This window comes from Macrotis lagotis, chromosome 1, assembly GCF_037893015.1.
Source record: "Macrotis lagotis isolate mMagLag1 chromosome 1, bilby.v1.9.chrom.fasta, whole genome shotgun sequence".
In the NCBI taxonomy this organism is placed as follows: domain Eukaryota; kingdom Metazoa; phylum Chordata; class Mammalia; order Peramelemorphia; family Peramelidae; genus Macrotis; species Macrotis lagotis.
In genome coordinates, this window is record NC_133658.1 from 895,268,374 (window position 1) to 895,289,487 (window position 21,114).

The window sequence follows — 21,114 nt, forward strand, 5'->3', positions numbered from 1 at the left end:
TTATTCCTCAGATATAAATTAAAGAGGAAGTCATATTCCCCACTAAAAGGAAGAGGTCACGTAGGAGCCACCTTCCTCTGGAGTGAAAAACCTTGAGTTAACATCAGTCCATCTATTAGGGCCTCCTCAGAGAACTGCAAGAATTGTGAGGACAGGCTGCTTCCCAGGATCAAGAGCTGAGAAGGAGGGAAACAACCCCTCAGAGGAGTTTGCCAAGGAGCTTTTCTAGCAGTGGCTGCCCACCTTGGTCCAGGTGTCATTTTGCATTTTGTGGAAGGAGAACTGAAAAGCTTCCTCAGACGATGCATAGTCCTCCTTGAAGTTTGTCAGGAGGACTTCCAAGAAAAGCCCCAAATGAGATCACAAAGAATTGAACAGCAACAACAAAAGTGATCCAAGCATTGGGATAAAGACTGGAGACCAAAAAAAAATCAGAGATGGTTGGTCCCTGTTCTCCAAAGGTGTGCAAAGAAGAAAGAATAGAGATTGAGCTCTCTGGAGCTTCTGCTGCCAGATCTTCCTGCTGCCCTGATTCCATTTCTGAGAACCTCAGTGTTGTCCAACAAGGCCCAGGAATCACTTGCTGTCTCTTGGTTTCATCAAGTTAACATGTCCAGGACGATGTGGAGGGGAAGCCAAGAGGCCCCTGACCAGCAGAGATAGGTCAGATAAGCTGGAGCCTGAATAATTCATTGCCTCTTCCTCCATAATTTAAAGGGAGCAGACGTCAATGTAGGTTTTGCTTATGATGATTTACAGGACTGAGAGCATCCTAGCTCTAGAATTACAGGAAACCTCTGAGATCCTCTAGCAAAACTCTCCTGTTTTACAGATGAGGACTTTGAGACCCAGAGAAGTTAGGTAATTGTTCTACTGTCACAGAGCTAGAGGGCATATGTAAAACCAAGGCCTTCTTTCCTTCGAAGCCAGAATTCTACCTTCTGTGCACCCTTCATCAGAACAGAACTCAGCAGAACCTGCGGAAGTCTTTCTTGTACCACTATAAGAAGGAGTGTTCACCTCCAAATGAACCTCTTTCTCAGTGTACATTTTATTTTTTAAGTAAACAATTGTCTCCAGCACCTTATTAGTAAGTTTTTCTTTGACCTTTCTCTTAGAATAATGCACATTTTTTCTGATAAGCCTCAGAGGGTTCCAAAATTTGACAGGACTCAGGACCATAGCTTGGTCTAATCAAACCGAGGGAGAGGAAGACTTGGAGCTGACCAGGAGTAGGCCAAGGAGCCAAGGGACTAGGGGGCCAGAATCTAGCTTGTAAATCAGAAAATAACAGGAGTGGGGCCCTCCTTGTGGCTCAAGTATCTGTTTTATCCAGTATCTTATTTTCATATTTTCAAATATAAACAATATATTCTTGATCTTGTTTCTTTTTTACATTACCTTCATTTTCCATTATATTCCTCTTTCTCACATTCTTTCTGCACACACACACACACACACACACACACACACACACACACACACACACCCATTTGCCTTGCATAAAACCTAAAAAAGATTTAAAAAAGAGGGAATTAGGGAAGAAAATAGGGAAAGGCTCCCAGGTGACTCCTTGATCTTCCTCTGCTTCCTCCTCCCTGACTTCCTGGAGATGAGGCTGCAGCATTCTCTCCTCTCTCTCCTGGAAGGTGTGTCCCCTTTGGGGGGGGGGGGGGGGATTGGTTTTTTTTTTTCTTCAGTAGTTTTTCTTGGTTTTGTCTCCAAAGAATACCATACTCCTTGGAGGCAGTAACTGTCTTTCTTTCATATGGGTATATTTATAGATATATGTATGTGTGTTTTATGTAAGTATGTGTTTTCATATACACATATCTATCTTAAGCAATTAATCAGAAGCTATGACTAATTAACAAAACAAAACTAGCCAGCTTCAATAAAATTAATAGATCCATGCCAAAAAAGACAACAAGCAACTGAACTATATACAACAATTAACAAACATCTCTATAATATGAATAGAACCTAAAACATAATCAAAGGAATATAATCACAAATGAAAAGTAATCTCAATATGTTGCAATTCCCAGGTACAACATTAAAAATATATAATCATGGGCAAGGCCTACTTCATGAAGGAATACCTCACATTATCCACTAGAGACATATGTGGAGTTCCCTATAACATGATTTAGTCTAGTGGTTGGTCGAATTGATCTAGTACTCCTGTCGTTGACTGATCTCTCTGCTCCTAGACTAACACTAGTGGTTGATGGGAGCTAACCATAAAAACCAATCTATCCTTCAATCCACACCTGGGATGGCAATCAGTCCAGCTTGACTGCCAATGTATTCAAGCTCTGTGGGTTGAATCTCTACCCTGTAACTTTCTGAAAGCAGTTTTGGGTATGAAAGGAGTTGGCTTATTTGACAGATGAGGAGACTGAGGGCCAGGAGACAGAATGGTCAAGGAACCTCAGGATCACATGAACAATAGAGGCAAAGTTGTGTTTTGGACCCAGTCCTCTCACACCAGATCCAATCATATTCCCATGTGAAGGGAGAGGCAGCTAGAATTGAGAGAGAATCAGAAATTTCTCATATTTCCATAGTAGTAGCCAGAAGCAATAGTGGTTCTGGGTCTCTAGGTTGTAGGTTCACCTTGAGTTTCCATGTATTGTCCAGGGCTGCAGATTCGATGAGCCACACACATCTCAGTCATCAACTTTCATGTCCACATAGAAAAACCCAAAGGAACAGCTGCACACAGTATTGGAGGTAGATGAACATTCTCATCTGGTCACGAAGCCAAATTCTGAAAGAAAAACCAAGAGGAAGAAGGAGACATAAAGTCAGCTGGTCAATCAACATTTATTTAGGCCCTACTGTATCCGGGGCACATGTTATAAAGAAAGGCAAAAGACCCTGCTTTCAATGAACTCAGTCTAATGAGAGTGACAGTGTAGACAAGTACCTTTGCAAGATAAATTAACGATGACCAGTAGAGCAAAGGGACTAGACTTTAGAGGAAATGGCATTCACTTGTTGTAGCTATAATTTGAAGGAAGTCAGGAGTTGGAGGTGAGGACAGAGAGAATCCTAAGCATGGGATACCCAGGGGAATTGTCTAACTAGGATAAACAAGTCCAGAGTATGTGAGGAATTAGGGTCAGGTGTAAGGGGAGGGTGTCAGGTAAAATAGAACTGGAAAGACAGGAGAGGGCTAAGTTAGGAAAGGTTTAGAAATTTTAATTTTGATCCTAGACTGAATAGGGAACCACTGAAGTTCATTGAGTAAGATGTTGACATGTTCAACTGAATAAGGGATTAATTAGATGGGCGAAATTTGAGAGAGGCAGATTCCTCCCTCCAACATCTGTTGCAATAATTCGAAATGGTGGGGGTGGGGAGGTTGCACCAGGGAGGATGCAGTGTCAGAGGAGAGGAGAAGGCAATTCAAAAGATGCTGCAAAGGTGAACTCACAAGCCTTGTCCATAAGTTGGACACAGAATGTGTCACAGATAGTGAAGACTCCAGGATGAACTCCATGGGCTCTGGTGACAGCCCATTCCACAGGACCATACATCATTTGTATTGGTTTCTCTCCCCACCTGGACTAGAAGATGCTTCAGTACAGCCACAAAAATAGCAGAAACTGATAATTGTGACTCATTGGCAAACACAAATCCCTTCTGTATACTTCCAACCGGTGGTCATTCAGCCTCTACTGGGAAAGCTCTAGTGAGGGGAGCCCCCTGAGTAGCCAAGTTCTGGGCTCTGAGTTCAGATGAAGCCCCAAATCTTTGTGGTTCAGGGTCACTCTAACACTATGAGGGACAGATAAGGTCCCTTCATATCTTGAAAAAAAGGAATATTTTTCTCTACGCAAGGAAAATCCCAGATCTTTTTGCCTCCAAAAAGAAAGAAAAGAAAGAAAGTACAAGACCTATGCTTTGATTGGACTACAAAGACAAAGATGGGACAGTTCCTGCCCTCAGGGAGCCCACCTTCTACCTTTGCAGCCTCATACATCACTTTTCTTTAATGAAGGCAGAGTCATTCTGACCTTTCTGTATATCCCTGGTAGCACAGTGCTAATGATTTTCTACCCCTTCTCCTTCCTTCCTTCCTTCCTTCCTTCCTTCCTTCCTTCCTTCCTTCCTTCCTTCCTTCCTTCCTTCCTCCCTTCCTCCCTTCCTTCTTTTCTTTCTTCTGTCCTTTCTTTCCTTCCTCTCTCTTTTCTTCCTTCCTGTCTCAGCACTTAACCTAGTGTGGGACCTACAGTTGATCCTTAACAAATGCTTGGTGATGGACTTGGTTTTCATTTCCTCTTCAGAAGGAGGCAGTTGACCTAGATCCTAGGATGCAGGACTAGAAAGAGTTTTGTATCTCCCTAAATCCAACCTCTTTCTTTTATTATTAAGGACACTGAAGTTCACAGAAGTAACCTGCCCACAGCCTCAGAAGCAGAAAAAGATCAAAGTAAGATGACCTCTAAATGCCTTCTCAGCAGGATCCTAAGAATTCTACTTTTTTGAGGAAGTAGATTCAAGGGATCCTGGGTTGAGTGTGTGCTGGGGACTAAGGGTAGGAAAAGAAGGTAAGTTGGAGAGGTGGGCTGGACAGAGATGCTCCCCAAGCAGGATTGTCTCTGAGGTGAATAAAATTGAGTTCTGAGAATATATGATAGTAAATGGTTTCCCAAGGCCATTCTCAAAGTTTGAGGAAGCTGTTCTAATAAAGCCAACAGAAGCAAGTGCTCCTGGTACATATACTGTCATACTATTCCTAGGTTACCTGCCCCAGGCAAGAGGAAACACAGTACAGAGACATGTGGCTTCCTGTGAGAGGCAGCAAGGCAGCGAGACTGAATTTCTCTCCCGTCCATCCCTGACCCAGCCCTCAAAAGGCTGAGGACTCCTGGAGGATTTTGATTTCTTCTCCAAAGTCTGAATCACTACAGACTTCCAGAGACTGAGGGCCACGCTGAAGGTCAGGAGAATCTCTTCAGGAAGAATGCAGGTGTAAAGAAAAGGAGTATCACAGGATGAAAGAAGGAAAGGAGCTGCTGTGGTTAGCAACAAGAAGTTGGAGAGGAAGTATGTTGTCTGTTATACTTCTGGGAGTGGGAGACTGACACCACTTTCACAGACTCATATTTCTCTGAGATGGAAGCTAACAGCCTCCTATGCCTACCTATGCCAAAGATTTTGCCTCAACTCTGAGTTCATCACAATCCCAGGTAAGTCTAACAGCCCCTCCAGGAGAGAAAGAGCCGTTATCTGTACCCACTTTATAGATATAACCCCTGGGGAACAGATTTGGGGAAAGGATTTTCCTAAGGTCACACAGAGTTAAGGAGAGATGGCAAGAAGAAAGAGGAAGGGGAAAGAGAAGAAGTCTTCATTATTGTCTCCCCACCTTGTGTTGAGCAGTATGGTCAGTGCTGTACAAATATTGTTTCATTTGATCCTTCCAGAAACCTTGAGAAAATGATGTTATTGTCCCCATTTTGCAGTTGAGGCAGACTGAGGGTGAGTGATGTCCCAGCTCATAACTTTAGAAGTGCATGAAGTCACACGTGAATTCAGGATTTCCTGACTCCAGACCCTGTACTCTGTTTACTGGACTACTAAGTTCCTGGGGTCCAAATCTCTTAGTCAAATGCACAGAGAATAGATTTAGACCTCAAAGAATCTGATATATTATTGCCTCTAATCCTCCTCCTTCTGTGGCTACAGGTCAGGAAGGTGTAGATAGGCACATTCAAGAATCTGGTAGGGGTCTAGAGACTAGTTCAATCTCTTTCTCTGAGGACCAACTCTGCTGACAAATGCTTTCAGAATCCAAGACATTTTATGTTCTTTGTTCTGAGCTCCCTTCCAGCTTGGATAGTCTTGGATGGCGTGAATCAACCTGTTTTTTTCTGGTGGGAAATACCATATTCTAGAAGCTTGGGAACTGGTCCCAGTCCCTCAAGCTATAAATAGGCAAACTGAATTCCAAATGTTTAACATGACTTGTCCAAAGTCACATGCAAAAAAAAGCCTGGGTCTCCCAGCTGCCAGTACAGCACTCTTCCTGAACTATTCAAAGTTTTTATCTAATCCAACCCCACAAAGGGAGAAAATCAGATCATTTCTAGAATACAATGAGATAAGAAGGAGATGTGATTCTCCCACAAGAGTCCAGGAGAGGGCCAAGATGGTGGCATAGAAGCAGAAATTACCAGAAACTCTTCTCCAGAACACTCCAAATGGCTTAAAATTAAGACTCCAATCTAATTCTACAGTGGCAGAACCCACAGAAAGACTTGAGTGAAATGCTTTTCCAACTCAAGACAACTTGGAAAATCCATGGGCAGAATTTGTTCCATTGGGACTGGAAGGGGCTACAATACAACCAGGCCTCTCAGTGCCATAATGTATGAGCTCCAGTCTTCCAGGAATAGCTCACCAAGAGCCCGAGTAACTGGGAGTACCTGCCTCCATGGCAGCAGGAACTGTTTCTAGACCTAGGGAGTAGTCAACCTTGATTAAGGACTAACTTGCACATAATACTATATTTTTATATTAGTACTCAGAGTATCAAATAATTTGCAAGTTCTGCTTTTCCCTCAAATTTTCAATATTTTATCTTTATAAGGTGAGTGGAATAAAGTCTGAGATTTCTTTAGTAGAATATTATAGATTAGAGAATAGTTAACTATGTGTCCCTCCTCCTTTGACAAAGCAACTTCTGGGATATTGCTGAAGAGTCAAATGACCCCACCTTATCTGTTGAAGTCCTGGGTCTGAAGAGATAATCTGGTTTTGGTTTGAATTTTATGCTCTTTTCCCTGGATTAGTTTGCTAGTCTAGATTGTAAGACCACATTCCTCATTAATGAGGGTGGGGGGAGTGGGAATCCAGTTAGGATAAATGTGATTCTTGGGCCTTTTGCTTTTGCCTCAATCTCTGTAATTGATTGTGGCCCATTCCTGGAGAAGCAAATAAAGCTTTCTTTTCATACCCTGAGAGATCTCTGAAATTTATTTAAGTGGCAATTGTCCCACACATAAGGTAAATTTTATTTTAATTTTATCTTTTCTTTAATCTAAGCACTCTTCCTCATTTAGGGATTTTTTTTGGCTTTCCAAAGTTATAGGGAAAATGTCAAAATAAGAAAAACTTAGGAAATATTATAGGTGAATTTAGAATAAAAATTCTTGTGAGAAATAATTTCACAACTCAAAATTTAAAGAAGAAACACATTTGCTAAATCTGAAGAAGTTTCATCTAGCTGAAGTCTGGAGTATCAGTTACTTTCAAAAGCTATTGTTCAAAACCACCTTGGTATGGCTACCATCACCCTTAATATCATGAAAGCAATTAAGAATATTTCTCTCCTAGGGGCAGCTAGGTGACGTAGGTGGCATAGTGGATAAAGCACTGGTCTTGGAGTCAGGAGTACCTGGGTTCAAATCTGGTCTCAGACACTTAATAATTACCTAGCTGTGTGGCCTTGGGCAAGCCACTTAACCCCATTTGCCTTGCAAAAAAAAAAACAAATAAAGAAAAAAAAGACTATTTCTGTCCTATTAAAGAGTTACAGAGTTCTACCACTAGCTTGTTGCATGCCTGCCGGCTACTCATAACTAATACCTGTCTCACATGAATGTTGAAGAGGGGAGGCCGGAGACAAAGATGACACATTTTCCATTTATTTTACAGAATGGAAAAGTTTAAATATCTTGTTAGTCGCTGGTTTACTCCCAATTCACAATTCTCCAAGGAGCAAATTAAACAAATGCCTTCAGGCTTGAAAATAGCAGATGTTCTAACACAATGCTCCAGGAAGTGCCAACACATAACAAAACATAAGGAACATAAGAAGATCGAGAGAGCCAACCCAGAAAATTAGGCCAAGGGTGTACCTGGGCAAGAGGAATGCTAGGCCATTCCCAGTCATGCAATGACATCTCTGTGACCCTCAACAATCTCTCTTTCATTAGCCCCCCACTCTCTACAATTGAAATCACAGTGTCCTGCTCCTTTAGCCATAATGCTACCAGCCATATTACCCTTTTCCCTTTTTTCCTTCTTATGTAAACTAAACTATTCCCTATGTTTTCAGAGTTTAGGAAATAAGGGTCCCTGTCCTAAAGAGTCGCATGATTCACTCTCCTTCAACCTTTATGAGAAGCTTCTGGAGATCTAGTTGCAAACTTGTTGTATAGGCTCAGAAGTCTAAGAGATCCCCTCTCTGAAGATCCCCTCCTAAGAGATCCCCTCTCTGAAGCCTTCAATTAGATGCACACATACATAAATTCCCTGGAAGCAGGTTCCCTCCCTAGCTCACTGCTTCTTTGGAGGACATTGGGTACCAAGTAAAAATGGCATCCTGACAGTGTGCCCTGGGCAAACCTCCTAAATTCCTAGAATTCTTGGCAGTTCTAAGATTAGAGATTGTAGAGGGATCTCTCTCTCTACTACCGACTACTTTTTTTTTGTCACCTTCTTTATTTGTAGATTCAAATGGAAGACCAAACAATTTTTGACAATTTCCTGACTCAAAAATCAAACCAAACAAGAAAAAAAAATGCTTCCATGAGAATTTCTTTATGCAAAAAAGAGAAAAGAAATTTACTAAAGAAAAAGCCATACATAGTATTTAGAGTATTAATAATATAATCTTAACATTAGAAGTATATTGGGCAACTAGGTGGTGCAGTGGATAGAGCACTTCCCTGGAATCAGGAGTACCTGAGTTCAAATCTGACCTCAGACACTTAATAATTACCTAGCTGTGTGGCCTTGGGCAAGCCACTTAACCCCATTGCCTTGCAAAAAAAAACTAAAGAAAAAATTAGAAAAATATATATACATACACAAATGTGTATAATCTATACATACATATGTTTATATGAATAATCTGGGAACCCCAATAAATATCAAGTACATTTTAGGCACACATGGAAAAAAATACATCTGCCCAAACTTTAAGAGTCCTGACTGACTCATTTTTGCCTTTCCATGCTGAAAAAAGCAAATTTTTATACAAAAGATATGTCACCAGTGACATATGAACCTAGCTTATATTACTGCTGCCTAGTTTTCCTGATGCTACTGCTCTATTACCCCTATCTCTCACATAAGAAAAGAATTTGGGGGTGGCTAGGTGGCACAGTGGATAGAGCAACAGCCCAGGGGTACCTGAGTTCAAATCCGACCTCAGACACTTAATAATTACCTTAACTGTGTGGCCTTGGGCAAGCCACTCAACCCCATTGCCTTGCAAATAAAAAAAAAAATGATAATATGAGACAAAAGACCTTTTTTAACTAAAAACTGTATAAACAGACAGAATAAGAAACACAACTAGAATTTATGAAGATTTATCTATACAAAATAGTCACTTTTTCTTATAAAGATACCATTTATTATCTCACAAAATATTTTCTTCATGAATAATTGTTTTAAAATTGCAATATTTTAAAACTGATAAACCCCACATTCGATTTTGATTAGGGGAAAAAAAAAACCTCTTAAAAAAATACCTTGGTATGTATTGAGCTGATTTTTAAAAATCCTCTAAAAATAATTTCAGGAGCTTGTAAACATTTCTTTCTATTAAAGCACAGTAGAACAAGTAATGCATATCAGCTGCATAATGAATCAGCACATGATTCACTAAGATCCATTTAGGGGGACCGCCCCGTGTCCGCGGCCTGGCGCTGGGAGCCTTTGGCCGCCTGCCTCCCGGCCCGCGCCCCTGGGATTCTGCCCCTTCCTCCTCCTCCCGCTCCGGGCCGGCCGCGGGGCGCCGCTGTCCGGCGACTCTGTCCAGCTCTCCTCCCGGGCCGCTCCCCAGTGCCGGAGCCGGCGCCGTGAGGAAGCACCTGCCCTACATCTGCCGGGGAGAGGTAGTGAGGGGCTTGGGCAGGGGCTCCAAGCAGCTGGGCATCCCCGCAGCTAACTTCCCTGAGCAAGTGGTGGCTAATATTCCATGTGATTTATCTCCTGGAATTTACTACGGTCGGGCCTCTGTAGGAAATGGAGATGTCCATAAAATGGTTTTAAGCATAGGATGGAACCCACACTACAAGAATACTAAAAAATCTATGGAAACTCACATGATACATACCTTCAAAGACGATTTCTATGGGGAAATGCATAGTATAGTCATCACTGGCTACATCAGACCAGAGAAAAACTTTTAGTTCACTTGATGCCTTTATTTCAGCAATTCAGAATGATATTGAAGAAGCTAAGAGACAATTGGATTTCCCAGAACATTTGAAACTCAAAGAAGATAATTTCTTCCATGTGCCAGAAAGCAAAAGTCATTTTATTTACATGCATTTTTCCCTTGTATTCCACTACTGTTTTATCATTGCTGCAGCCTTGTATTTGGTTACCATAAGAAAATTTTCTTAATAGCTGTGAATTAATTTATACAATACAAAGTAGTTGCGATTTTATGCTTAAATTAATGATGTTACATTAAACCCATCATGAAGTAATACCAAAAAGGTTCATTTAAAAATTAAGATTTTTTAATATATAGAACTATACAGAAGCTTCATGAAACACCACAATTAAAGCCGAAAGCATAATAGGATCTTCGAGTTTTTTTATGATGAAAATATATGTATATAAGTAAACACTAATTGTAAGTCATTTGCTGACAATAAGAGATTGTTCTAGTGGCTAGGGATACGGTATAATGTTTCTGATTTCCAGCTGATGCTTCTAGACCTAGATGCCACGGAGAAGTAAAATGTGTATTGTGTAAAGCCTTGGCAATCTAATACTCTGAAAGGAAGAAATGGTAGAATTTGTGTTTGAATGTGTAGTAAATATTTTGGTAAACTTGTGATTTTTTTTGAAACTTCATTTTATTTGAAATTATTTATTAAAAAAGAAATTTCTTATTAGGGTCAAATTAATGCATTGTTTTCCATTTTATATTTATTTTCATGCCCTGAATTTTTAGGGGTTTTGAATTTGGAAAAAAATTTCAGAACCATCCAGATCTTTCAAATTTCCACTTTTTTCCTGTTCTTTCATCATAAATGATAGTTTGTATTCGAAACTTTCAACCTTCTCTTGCTCCTTATAAACTTGTTTCTTTCTATTCATAATATTCTTTCGCATTTATGATTTTTATGTATAATTTGTGTAGTATACAGTCCTTTCTACTACCATTAACTCTGAATGAAAATAGATGTGCAAAGGTCATTGGATTCCACTTTAGAAAAGCAAAAATTTAAACCTCAAACCTCAGTTTTTAAAGTAACTCATTAAATGGGGAGATGGGGAAAAAGTCAGAAAAGCAGTTGGATAGAAAAAGTCAAAGTTAAGTTAATTTTTCCCAGAGGGAAACATTTGAAGGGCCAATTAAATTACAGAATATATTTTTAAAGTTATTTAATTTATTTTATTTGTAATTGTGTATGTTAAACGTGTAAGTCCTGCTGTAGTTGTGTAAATGCCAGTCTGACTGATACTTATAACTTGAAAAAAATTTTAGATGGTTTACAGGTTTAAAACTTAAGAAAAATATTATTACAAGTATTTTCTTTTAGGAAAATGTACTTGGAAATAGTTTGCTTTTGGCCCTCAAATAACAGATTAGTTCTAGTTTATAGATCAAAATAGAAAAGAGTTTAGAAGAGTTCTTAGCCATCCCTAAATCTCTTCCATTAACTTGTTTTAAAGGGAACTTCATTGTGTAGTGCCTTAAAAGATCAAACTGTTCAGGAGTAGACATTCTAAGAGTGTTAAAAAAAAAAAAAAGAAAAATTTCAGGCTGACTAAACAATGATATTCCTTGAGGAAAATTTGCTGTTTTGAAAAAGGGCAAAAACCTAAAGACTGGATGACTCACTTAAATTGTTTGTTTACTTTGTAAAGGACTTGTTTTGACCAAGCAGTTCATGGGATTGCTTTTTTCCCCATTTTAACATTTAACAACATTTAATCAGCAACCTCATAATTTGTCTAATGACAAAATATTAGTGACTTTGCAAATTAAAGATTAAAAGCAAATATTAAAAAACATGAATGCATGTTGTGCTTTTTATTATTGGAATAACTTGGAATGAACAGTACTCAAATCACTTCTTTTGCTGTTAAAGCATTTTGTCAACTAGTGTTTTGTTAGGTGTCAGCCATTTGATGTTTGAACTTTTAGGCATTATAAAACATTGACAATTTAATGTAGTATGAAAAATTGTTACTTGGAGGAGGGTTGATTTTGGATAATTTAATGTTTTTAGAAATTAAAATAAAACTTAATTCATTGTTAAAAAAAAAAAAAGATCCGTTTAGGGAAAGTTGCCATACCCAAAAAAGCAAAATCAATAGCCTTTTTTAAAAACCCTCAAATATTTATACTGTTCTGTACAGTTTACTAAAAGGTTTTCATATGAAATGATTGGAATACTTCTTTGAAAATGTCATTTTTAGGGCGGAGCCAAGATGCCCACAAGAAGGGATCCAGTCTTAGGAGCTCTCTAATAAAATTCATCAGCTAAGGACTCTAACTAAACTTTTGAGAGACAGAACCCACAAAGGGACCCAGTGAGGCAGTTCTCCTACTCAAGGTAACCTGGAAAAGAGCAGAAAGGCTCTGCTCCCCGGGGTCGGAGAGGCGGCCCGCCGGAGGGGTGGCCCACCAGAGCCAAAGAACCTCAGCCTCCCAGAGGCAGCCCCAGGGCACTGGGGGTCTCAGCTCACAGCAGCGGGGGAGTCTCCTGAGCTGCACCCCGAGGAACACCGGGCACAAAGTGGGGGAGCAGCAGGGGACCTCTGCCCGAGGGAGCACGTGGAGCCCAGCCCTCAGGGCACACAGCAAGCAGCAGCACCTTTCCCCAGCCCTGATCCAGGAAACAGAAGCAGACAGAGCTGGTAAGCAGGAGCCCCCAGGGCATGAGCCCATGTAGCTGAGGGAGGGGAGTGAAGAGAGACTGCCTAGCTCTGTCCTCTGCCCCTGAAACAGGACTCTGGAGCTCTGACCACATTCAGATCCTGACCACAGTCTAAGCCCCCCCATAGAACAGCAGCCCCCCCCCCACATCAGCCCCTTGGCAGAGGGGGGCGCTTATGGTCATTCACAGACCAGGAGGGAGGACAGAACCTCACACACTGAGACCCTTGTGGGAGTGTCCCAAAAGCTCAAGAAACACCCCAAACCAGGCCCAGGCTGGGAAAATGAGCAAGCAGAGAAACAAAAAGAAGACTATTGAGAAATATTTTGCAAATGAGCCCAAGAAGGACCAAAATACTCAGTCTGAAGATGACAAAGCACAAGCTCCTGCATCTAAAGACTCCAAGAAAAACAGAAATTGGGCTCAGGCTATGATAGAGCTCAAAAAAGCCTTTGAAAATCAAATGAGGGAGTTGGAAGAAAAACTGGGAAAAGAAAGGAGAGAGATGCAGGAAAAACATGAAAATGAAGTTCAGCAGCTTAGTCAAGGAAATCCAAAAAAATGCTGAAGAAAATAGCATGCTAAAAACCAGCTTAGGTCAAATGGATAAAACAGTTCAAAAAGTTATTGAGGAGAAGAATGCTTTAAAAAGCAAAATTGGCCAGATGGAAAAAGAGATAAGAAAACTCTCTGAGGAGAAGAAATCCTTCAGACAAAGAATAAAATTCAGGGAGATTGATGAATTTAACAGAAATCAGGAATCAATACTTCAAAACCAAAAAAATGAAAAATTAGAAGAAAATGTGAAATATCTCATTGAAAAAACAACTGATATGGAAAACAGACTTAGGAAAGATAATTTAAAAATTATTGGAATACTTGAAAGTCATGATCAGGAAAAGAGCCTTGACATCATTTTCAAAGAATTACTACAGGAAAATTGCCCTGATATTCTAGAAGCAGAGGGCAAAATAGAAATGGAGAGAATCCACCGATCCCCCCAAGAAAGAGATCCCAAAAAACCAACCCCTAGGAATATTATAGCCAAGTTCCAGAACTCCCAAGTCAAAGAGAAAATATTACAAGCAGCCAGAAGGACACAGTTCAAATATTGTGGAGCTGCAGTCAGAATCACACAGAACTTAGCAGCAGGTACATTGGAAGCTCGTAGGGCTTGGAATACAATATAACGGAAGGCAAGAGAGCTTAGAATGCAGCCAAGAATGAACTACCCAGCAAGGCTGAATGTCCTCTTCCAGGGAAAAAGATGGACTTTCAATGAACCAGGGGAATTTCAAAGGTTCCTTTTGGAATGGCCAGAGCTGAACAGAAGGTTTGATCTTCAGATACAGGACTCAAGTGAAGCATGGAGATTGGAGGAGAGGGGGGAAATATGAAGGACTTAATGAGGATGAACTGCATGTATTCCTGCATAGAAAAATGACACTGATAATACTCATATGAACCTTCTCAGTTAATAGAGCAGGTAGAGAGAGCTTTTATAGTTGAAGCACAGGAGAAAGCTGAATTCAAAGATAAAATATGGTGTAAAAATAGAGTCAATAGAAAAAAAGGGAAATGGAATGGGAGAAAGAAAAAGGAGAGGGGGAATAGTCCAAGATATTTCACATAAGATTTTTTTTTTATTACAATGAGCTATTGCAATGATATGGAAGGGGGGAGGCAAGGGGGAATGAGGGAAACTTTGCTCTCATCAGAGATGGCTAGGAGAGGAAACAGCAAATATACTCAATGGGGTATAGACATCTGGAGTAAGAAGGAGGGGGGAGCAGGGGGAAGGGGTGGGGATGTGAATAAAGGAGGAGAGGATGGACCATGGGGAGAGAGTGGCCAGATATAACACTTTTTCTTTCTTACTTCTTGCAAGGGGCTGGGAATGGAAGGCCTGCCCAGGACCACAGGGCCAGGTGGATTCTGGGCCTAAGGGGTGGTATGGGTGCTCAGGGCTTCTTGGCCCTGGGACCAGGGATCTGTCTGCTGCGCCACTCAGCTACCTTACAGCAGAGTCATAGTGAAAGGAGAGAGAAAATAGAGTACATGGTAGTGGAGAAATAAGAAAGGAGGGAGTTGCGATCAGCAATGGCAACAGTGGAAAAATATGGAAATAACTTTTGTGATGGACTTATCATGAAGAATGAGATCCACCCACGACAGAGTTGTTGGTGTTGGAACAAAGACTCAAGCACATTTTTTGTTATGATTATTTGGGGGAGGGTGCAGGGCAAGTAGGGCTGGATGGCCTGCCTGGGGCCACATAGCAGGGTGATCTTTGGGTGTCTGGGGCCGGATTTGGACCCAGGTGCTCCTGGCTCAAGGGCCAATGCTCTGTCTGTCACCCAGCCACCCCTACTATTATTACTATTTTATTTTATTTGGGGTCTTTTTTTTTCTTTCTTTTTTTTTTTTTGGTTTTTGCAGGGCAGTGGGGATCGGGTGGCTTGCATGTCACACGACTGGGTGATTGTTGGGTTTACGAGGCTGGATGTGGACTTGGGTGCTCGTGGCTCCAGGGCTGTTGCTTCATCCATTGCGCCACCTGGCCATACCTACAATTATTACTATTATTATTTTTTTATTTTAATTTTTTTCCTCTCCCCTTTACTTTTTTTTTTTTGCGCAAACAAGTCTATCTATATTCATGGGGGAGGAGGGGTATTTTGTTTACTTGTAAAGAATATTTTATTAATGTAAAAAAAAAATTTGTAAAAAATGAGATTAAAAAAATAAATTAAAAAGTTGCTAAAAAATGTTATTTTCAGTTCATGTGGCTTGGACATCTTGAAAGATTTATACATAAATGTATTAAAAACATTTGGGCGTTTTTTGCTAACCTCTTACAAATAAATTTTTTTTAAAAATATCATTTTAGAGACTTCACAGTTTAGCAAAGTACACATAATTTATACATTTTACAAAGCATTTTAGTTTAGAATATTGCCAAACAAAAATATTTACATAATTGAAAAGGACATAACTTGGTAAGTAATGAAAATGTATCTCATTAAAATGTTGTTTAGCACCCTCCCCCCATCAAACTTCCATTAATGAATTGTCTCAGTAGCAAACTTTGTTGATAACTGCTATATAGGAAGTTCAAACTGTCAAAAATTCATGTTCTGTTCAGGTACCAATGTTATATTAATTCCAATAGAGATTCCAGTTGGGCCAGGAGTTTGCTTGAAGTCTTATTTTCATTAGTTACTATCACCAGCATTTTGTAAATAAAATCTTTAGTCTTTATGTTGCAACTCCTAGTTTTAAGTTTCATTTTTGACCTTTTGAGTTTATAAAATTCTATAAAAAAAGAAAATACATTTAATTTTCAAGTAAGTCCATAAAATTTATCTTCTTTTTGGAAACTTTTGGGGAGTAGAGATCTTTTAAAGTTTTTAATTCTTCTATTAAAGTTTTATTTTGATTTTCCAGACATGTAACATATTCTTTTTTTCTTTCTATGGCATCTTTGAGCAGCTTCTCTAATTTTCATCAATGTTATTTCTCTTTTTTATCTGTGGATCATTTCTTTTGGTTGTCTGAGATATTATAGGGACTGGAGATGTCATCATTACAGTCTGTGGAAGGTTAGTATTTGCTGGTGCAGCACGCATCTGATAAGTCTGATGCAGTCTGTCCAACCACTTGTTTCTGGGGACAAGTATCTGCTGTCCATCAGATGTCTGTGCATACTAAAGAACTGGTTTTTGTTGAGTATTGCCTGCATTTGTCATTGTAATGCTTGCAGAAGCCTGTACTCCATCTGTGTTTGGACTGGCTAGCTGTCATGTTCCATGTGAGGCAATAGCAATGTGTTGTCCAATGCTAGTGTGGTAGATAGGAGTTGGGACAGACATAGATGTAACTACTGAAACTCCAGGGTTTTTCCTCCATCTCCCTTCCTATCTCTGGTTGTCTTCTGAAGAAAGATCATTCCCTTTTTTTTTTTTTTTTTTTTGGTAAGCTGGGTGTCCTGCTAAAATCCCCTAGCTTTCTGTGAAAAGCCTATGTCATCCAATGGATCCTGAGAATCTTCACTATGACCAGGATGATACCTGCACTTTCTGTACTTGTGGGGGATGGATTACTGAAGATGAAAGGGCAGTCTGGAGGACCCCCTGACTCTGTCCTCGTTCCCCAGAAAGATGTACAACTGTCATTGGTGCAGCAACTCTTAGTGACATCCATGCTTTACCTATTGAGTAATAGGAGAGATAGGAACACCCTGTACTGTTGTACCTGGTTGTGATGCTGTCTCTGAGCTGTTACTTTTGTAGGAAACTTCCATGATCCACTGAGGCCACTTGGGTTCCCTGGGTGGGAACGTCCCTACCCCAGAGAATCAAGTTCCAAGCTGCAGGCCCGGGCTGGCCGGCTCCTCCTCCTCACCCTTGCCTCCCTGGCAGCCTCCCTCTAGACAAGACCAGGCGGCATGGATGCTAGGGACCACTCCCCACAGCAGCATAGTCTACTCAGGCCTGAGGCTGGGGGAGCCAGGGGATTTCAGGCCTCTTCAAGAAATGATCTAAGACTTCAGCATCTACAAAATAAGTCCACTCTCATCTACATGATATAGCTATACCATAACCTTATTGAATGGCTTAGAGATCATTTGATTACTGGGGATTGACCCTGAAAGCAAAAGGAAGTTTGGGGGTTTTTTTTAAGGCAAATTATTTGTGAATTGTCAGTCATATTAAAACCAGTTATTATTTCAAACCGAAATGATACTTTTTTTTAAAGACAAAAAATATAATTGAGAGAACAAAAAAAAAACCCAGTTTTCAGTATCATAAATGAATTAGGGCTTTGTAAAGATCTGTTGATCATCCTGTAAGTGTAAATCTAAACTAAAGAACCCAAAGGGTTTGCTCCAGGTGACTGTACCATGTACTGCTGGTCAGATTCACTAGCCTCAGCGATCCCTTCTTTTGTTTTTTTGTTTTTGTTTTTGTTTTTACAGCTAGGTAATAATAAGTGTCTGAGATCAGATTTGATCTCAGGTCCCCCTGACTCCAGGGCCAGTGCTCTATCCACTGCACCACCTAGCAGCCCCCAGGAATCCCTTCTTGTTCTTTCCCTACCACATAGTCTCTTACATATGTTTCTAATTTCCTCTAGTTTTCTCTCCCTCTAGCCACCACTAAATCCCAGAGGAACGAGTTGGATAAGACCCAAGATTTCTTCAGTAGAATATTACAGACTAGAAATAGTTGAACTATGTGTTATGTCTCTTCTGCCCCTCCTCCCCTGACAAGCAACTTCTGGGGTATCATGACCAAAATGTAGAGTCAACTGACCCCTGTCTTATTTGTTAAAGTCTGGATTCCAGGGTAATCCTGTCTCTGTTTGAATTATATGCTTTTTTCCTTTAGATTAGTTTATGTGTTTAGACAACATTCCTCACTAATGAGGATGGGTTAGTGACAGGGGATTGCATTGGGATATGTGACCCTTAGGGTCTTTTGTCTCTTTGCCTCATTCTCCATCTTTAAGTCTGAGTGCCCTACTTCTAGAGAATCAAATAAAGCTTTTTCCTCTTCATACCTTGAGAAATCTCCAGAATTTATGTAAGTGATTACATTCATCCCACACAGGAAGGAATTTGTACTTCAGATTTCTTTTGTGTCCACTCTAGGGGTGTGGAAAGGGTGAGAAGCATCTGGGAGGGAGAAATGAGGGAGGGAGGCACAGGTTATCAGGGAACAAGGAAGAGGAGAATGGAAGGGAAAGACTGGGCAAGGGGATGAGGAGGAAGGGAGTGAGAAAAGAGTCTATGGGAATTAGGGAATGGAGGTTACAGCAGTCCCTCCTCCGTCTCCTAGAATGTGTGCTCCTTTTTGGGGGGAGGGGATGAGGGTAGGGAGACAGAGGGCAGGCAGTCTCTGTCTAACTTTCCCAGGACCAGATTCCTGCTGGATACAGAGGCTACTCTTTCCATCTCTATGGAACTCCATCTGGCCTTCACTTGCTCCAGAATGCCATCCCTTTCTGCTCTTTGAGCAAGATATTTAAAGATTCCAAAGGGCAACTAATTGCCAGTTAACTAGGCAAATATGTAGGCAGGCAAAATGAAGTCCTCTCAAGAATGAATAATTCTTCCCAGCACAGAAAGTAGTGAAAACTGTAAAATATGCATGTGATAAGAATGAATTTGTGAAGGAGTACACAAGCTGTTGATAATTGAAAACTTTAAAATATGCCCAACTTCTTTAGTCCAGTGAGAGGATGAGTGAAAGGGTATCAAGGTGGTACCAAGTCTGGAGTCAGGAAGCAGTCTCTGATGCCATGGTGTTATTTGAGAATGAAGGACAAACATCAGGCTCAGATATTCACTCACTATGAGACCCTGGAGAAATCATTTTACATTGCTTGCCTCAGTTCTAATACCTGTACCTACAGTGTATAGGATTATATGAACATATGTTTGCATATTTATCTGTGTCTGTATTTGTGCATATGTCTGTGTTAGCTTTATATGTATAAAGCTAACATGCTGTTATCAGTGGCTCATCATTATAAATACTTAGTCCAAACTGATTAAAATGGCTTTTATTAATAATCCTTACAAAGGACCACCTCTCTTAAAAAAAAAGGAAGCCCCAAATTACAACAATGCTGGGTCTTATATGCAGTTTGAAAGGTTTGTTCCTCCCCCTTGTGCCAATCATTGACCAGAGTCATAATCTAATTAATACATTCATCCTCATGTTTCCTCACCCTGCTCATGATACTAATTATCACAGAGGAGTGAACAGTGATATGCATGAACCTCTCTGGAGCAGAAGAGAATTCCTCCTTGAGGAGAAGAACTCAGACCCTTTGTCAACTCCTAACTCCTTGCAAAGTTATTTCATTAATCACCTTTCTTTTTGTTTAACTCTCCCCTCCCAGTAAACAGACTGGCATCTTTTGGCTTACACAAAGACCAGACATCCTGGCTTTTGTGATGTATTGTCCTCACAGATATCTGTGAGATTCTGGCAATATCTTCTTTCAGTCTTGAAAACAAAACCAACTGAACCAAACCAACCAACCAACCAACACTATTCATTCTCACACAATCCAAAGTTATAACTAAATAACAAAGAAAACTTAGCTGGCTACAATGATATCTATAGGCCAAGTATAAAGCACAATGGAGCTATAATGCACAACCCTTGCTATAGAACAAATATAATCAAAAGATCAAATAATATACATAAGTTGCAAGGAAATTAAGGTTAAGTGAATTGGCCATGGTCACACAGCTGGTGTCAGTTGTCTGATTCAAACTTTGGTCCTCCTGACTCCAAGGCCAGTGCTCCATCCATTATGCCACCTGTTATAGGCACTGCGCTAATTCCTGGGACTCAGAGACAATGAAATGATCCCTGACCTATAGGAGCAATTTGAACCCTTATCTATTCTTTTTTCTTCTTGTTGTTGTTTTGTCACTTAGTCACATCTGTCTCTTTGTGATCCCATTTGAGATTTGCTTTGTAAATATATTGAAGTGGTTTGTCATTTCCTTATCCAGTTCCTTTTACAGATGAGGAAACTGGGGCAATCAGGGTTAAGTGACTAGCCCAGGATCACACAATTTGTATGTATCTGAGACTACATTTGAACTCAGGTCTTTTGACTTTAGGGCAGACACTCTATTTACTATGCCACCTCACTGCCATAGGCATGTACTAATCTTTCAAGATAAAGGCCCACTTCCTCAAGGCAAAGTGATTAACAGATAGTGGAAATCTTATTACCTCCTATTGGATAATTATCCTCCTTCATCTCAATGTCATAACATATATATTTGGCATATATCATTTTTCTCTGCCTGTCTTATCACTCCTTTTAGACTATAAACTCCAGGAAGGCAGGAATCCCATCTTAGTAATCAATGACTAGTTAATCCTTGTGTTCTTCCTCTTTCCCTTCCTCTTTCCTTCCCTCCCTCCTTTTCCTTCCTTATATCCTTCCCTCCTTTCCTTTTTGATTCATTAAGGAGAATTTCTAGTGCTTTCTAGAAAAACATATGTCTAAGCAAGTGAGTGGGAAATTAAATGTGCAGTTTAATAAGGGTGTGGCTATCCCAGGTCTGACAAACAGTCTGCCAACTGTTCATTCAGATGCTGGAGGGAATTCAGGAGGAACTGCTGACTCTAAGTCCATTCCAAAGACTTTCCTGATGTCGTCTTTCCTTTTATCTCAAACTCTTCTCCCTGTGGAAGTCAGACTAGGAGAA

The 21,114-nt window shown here is 40.3% G+C and overlaps 1 protein-coding gene and 1 pseudogene across 1 annotated transcript in view; one reads left to right on the forward strand and one right to left on the reverse strand.

Annotated features, from left to right (window-relative positions):
- Nucleotides 1-10,377, forward strand: part of LOC141508464 (uncharacterized) — a 66,872-nt gene extending 56,495 nt beyond the window's left edge. Inside the window, 2 exon segments of the mRNA XM_074217119.1 lie at nucleotides 9,646-10,154; nucleotides 10,156-10,377. Of these exon segments, the coding sequence (XP_074073220.1) occupies nucleotides 9,646-10,154; nucleotides 10,156-10,377 (731 nt within the window).
- Nucleotides 10,378-16,208: 5,831 nt separating this feature from the next.
- LOC141508470 (cyclic AMP-dependent transcription factor ATF-1 pseudogene) lies at nucleotides 16,209-17,175 on the reverse strand (annotated as a pseudogene).
- Between the last annotated feature and the right edge of the window lie 3,939 nt (nucleotides 17,176-21,114).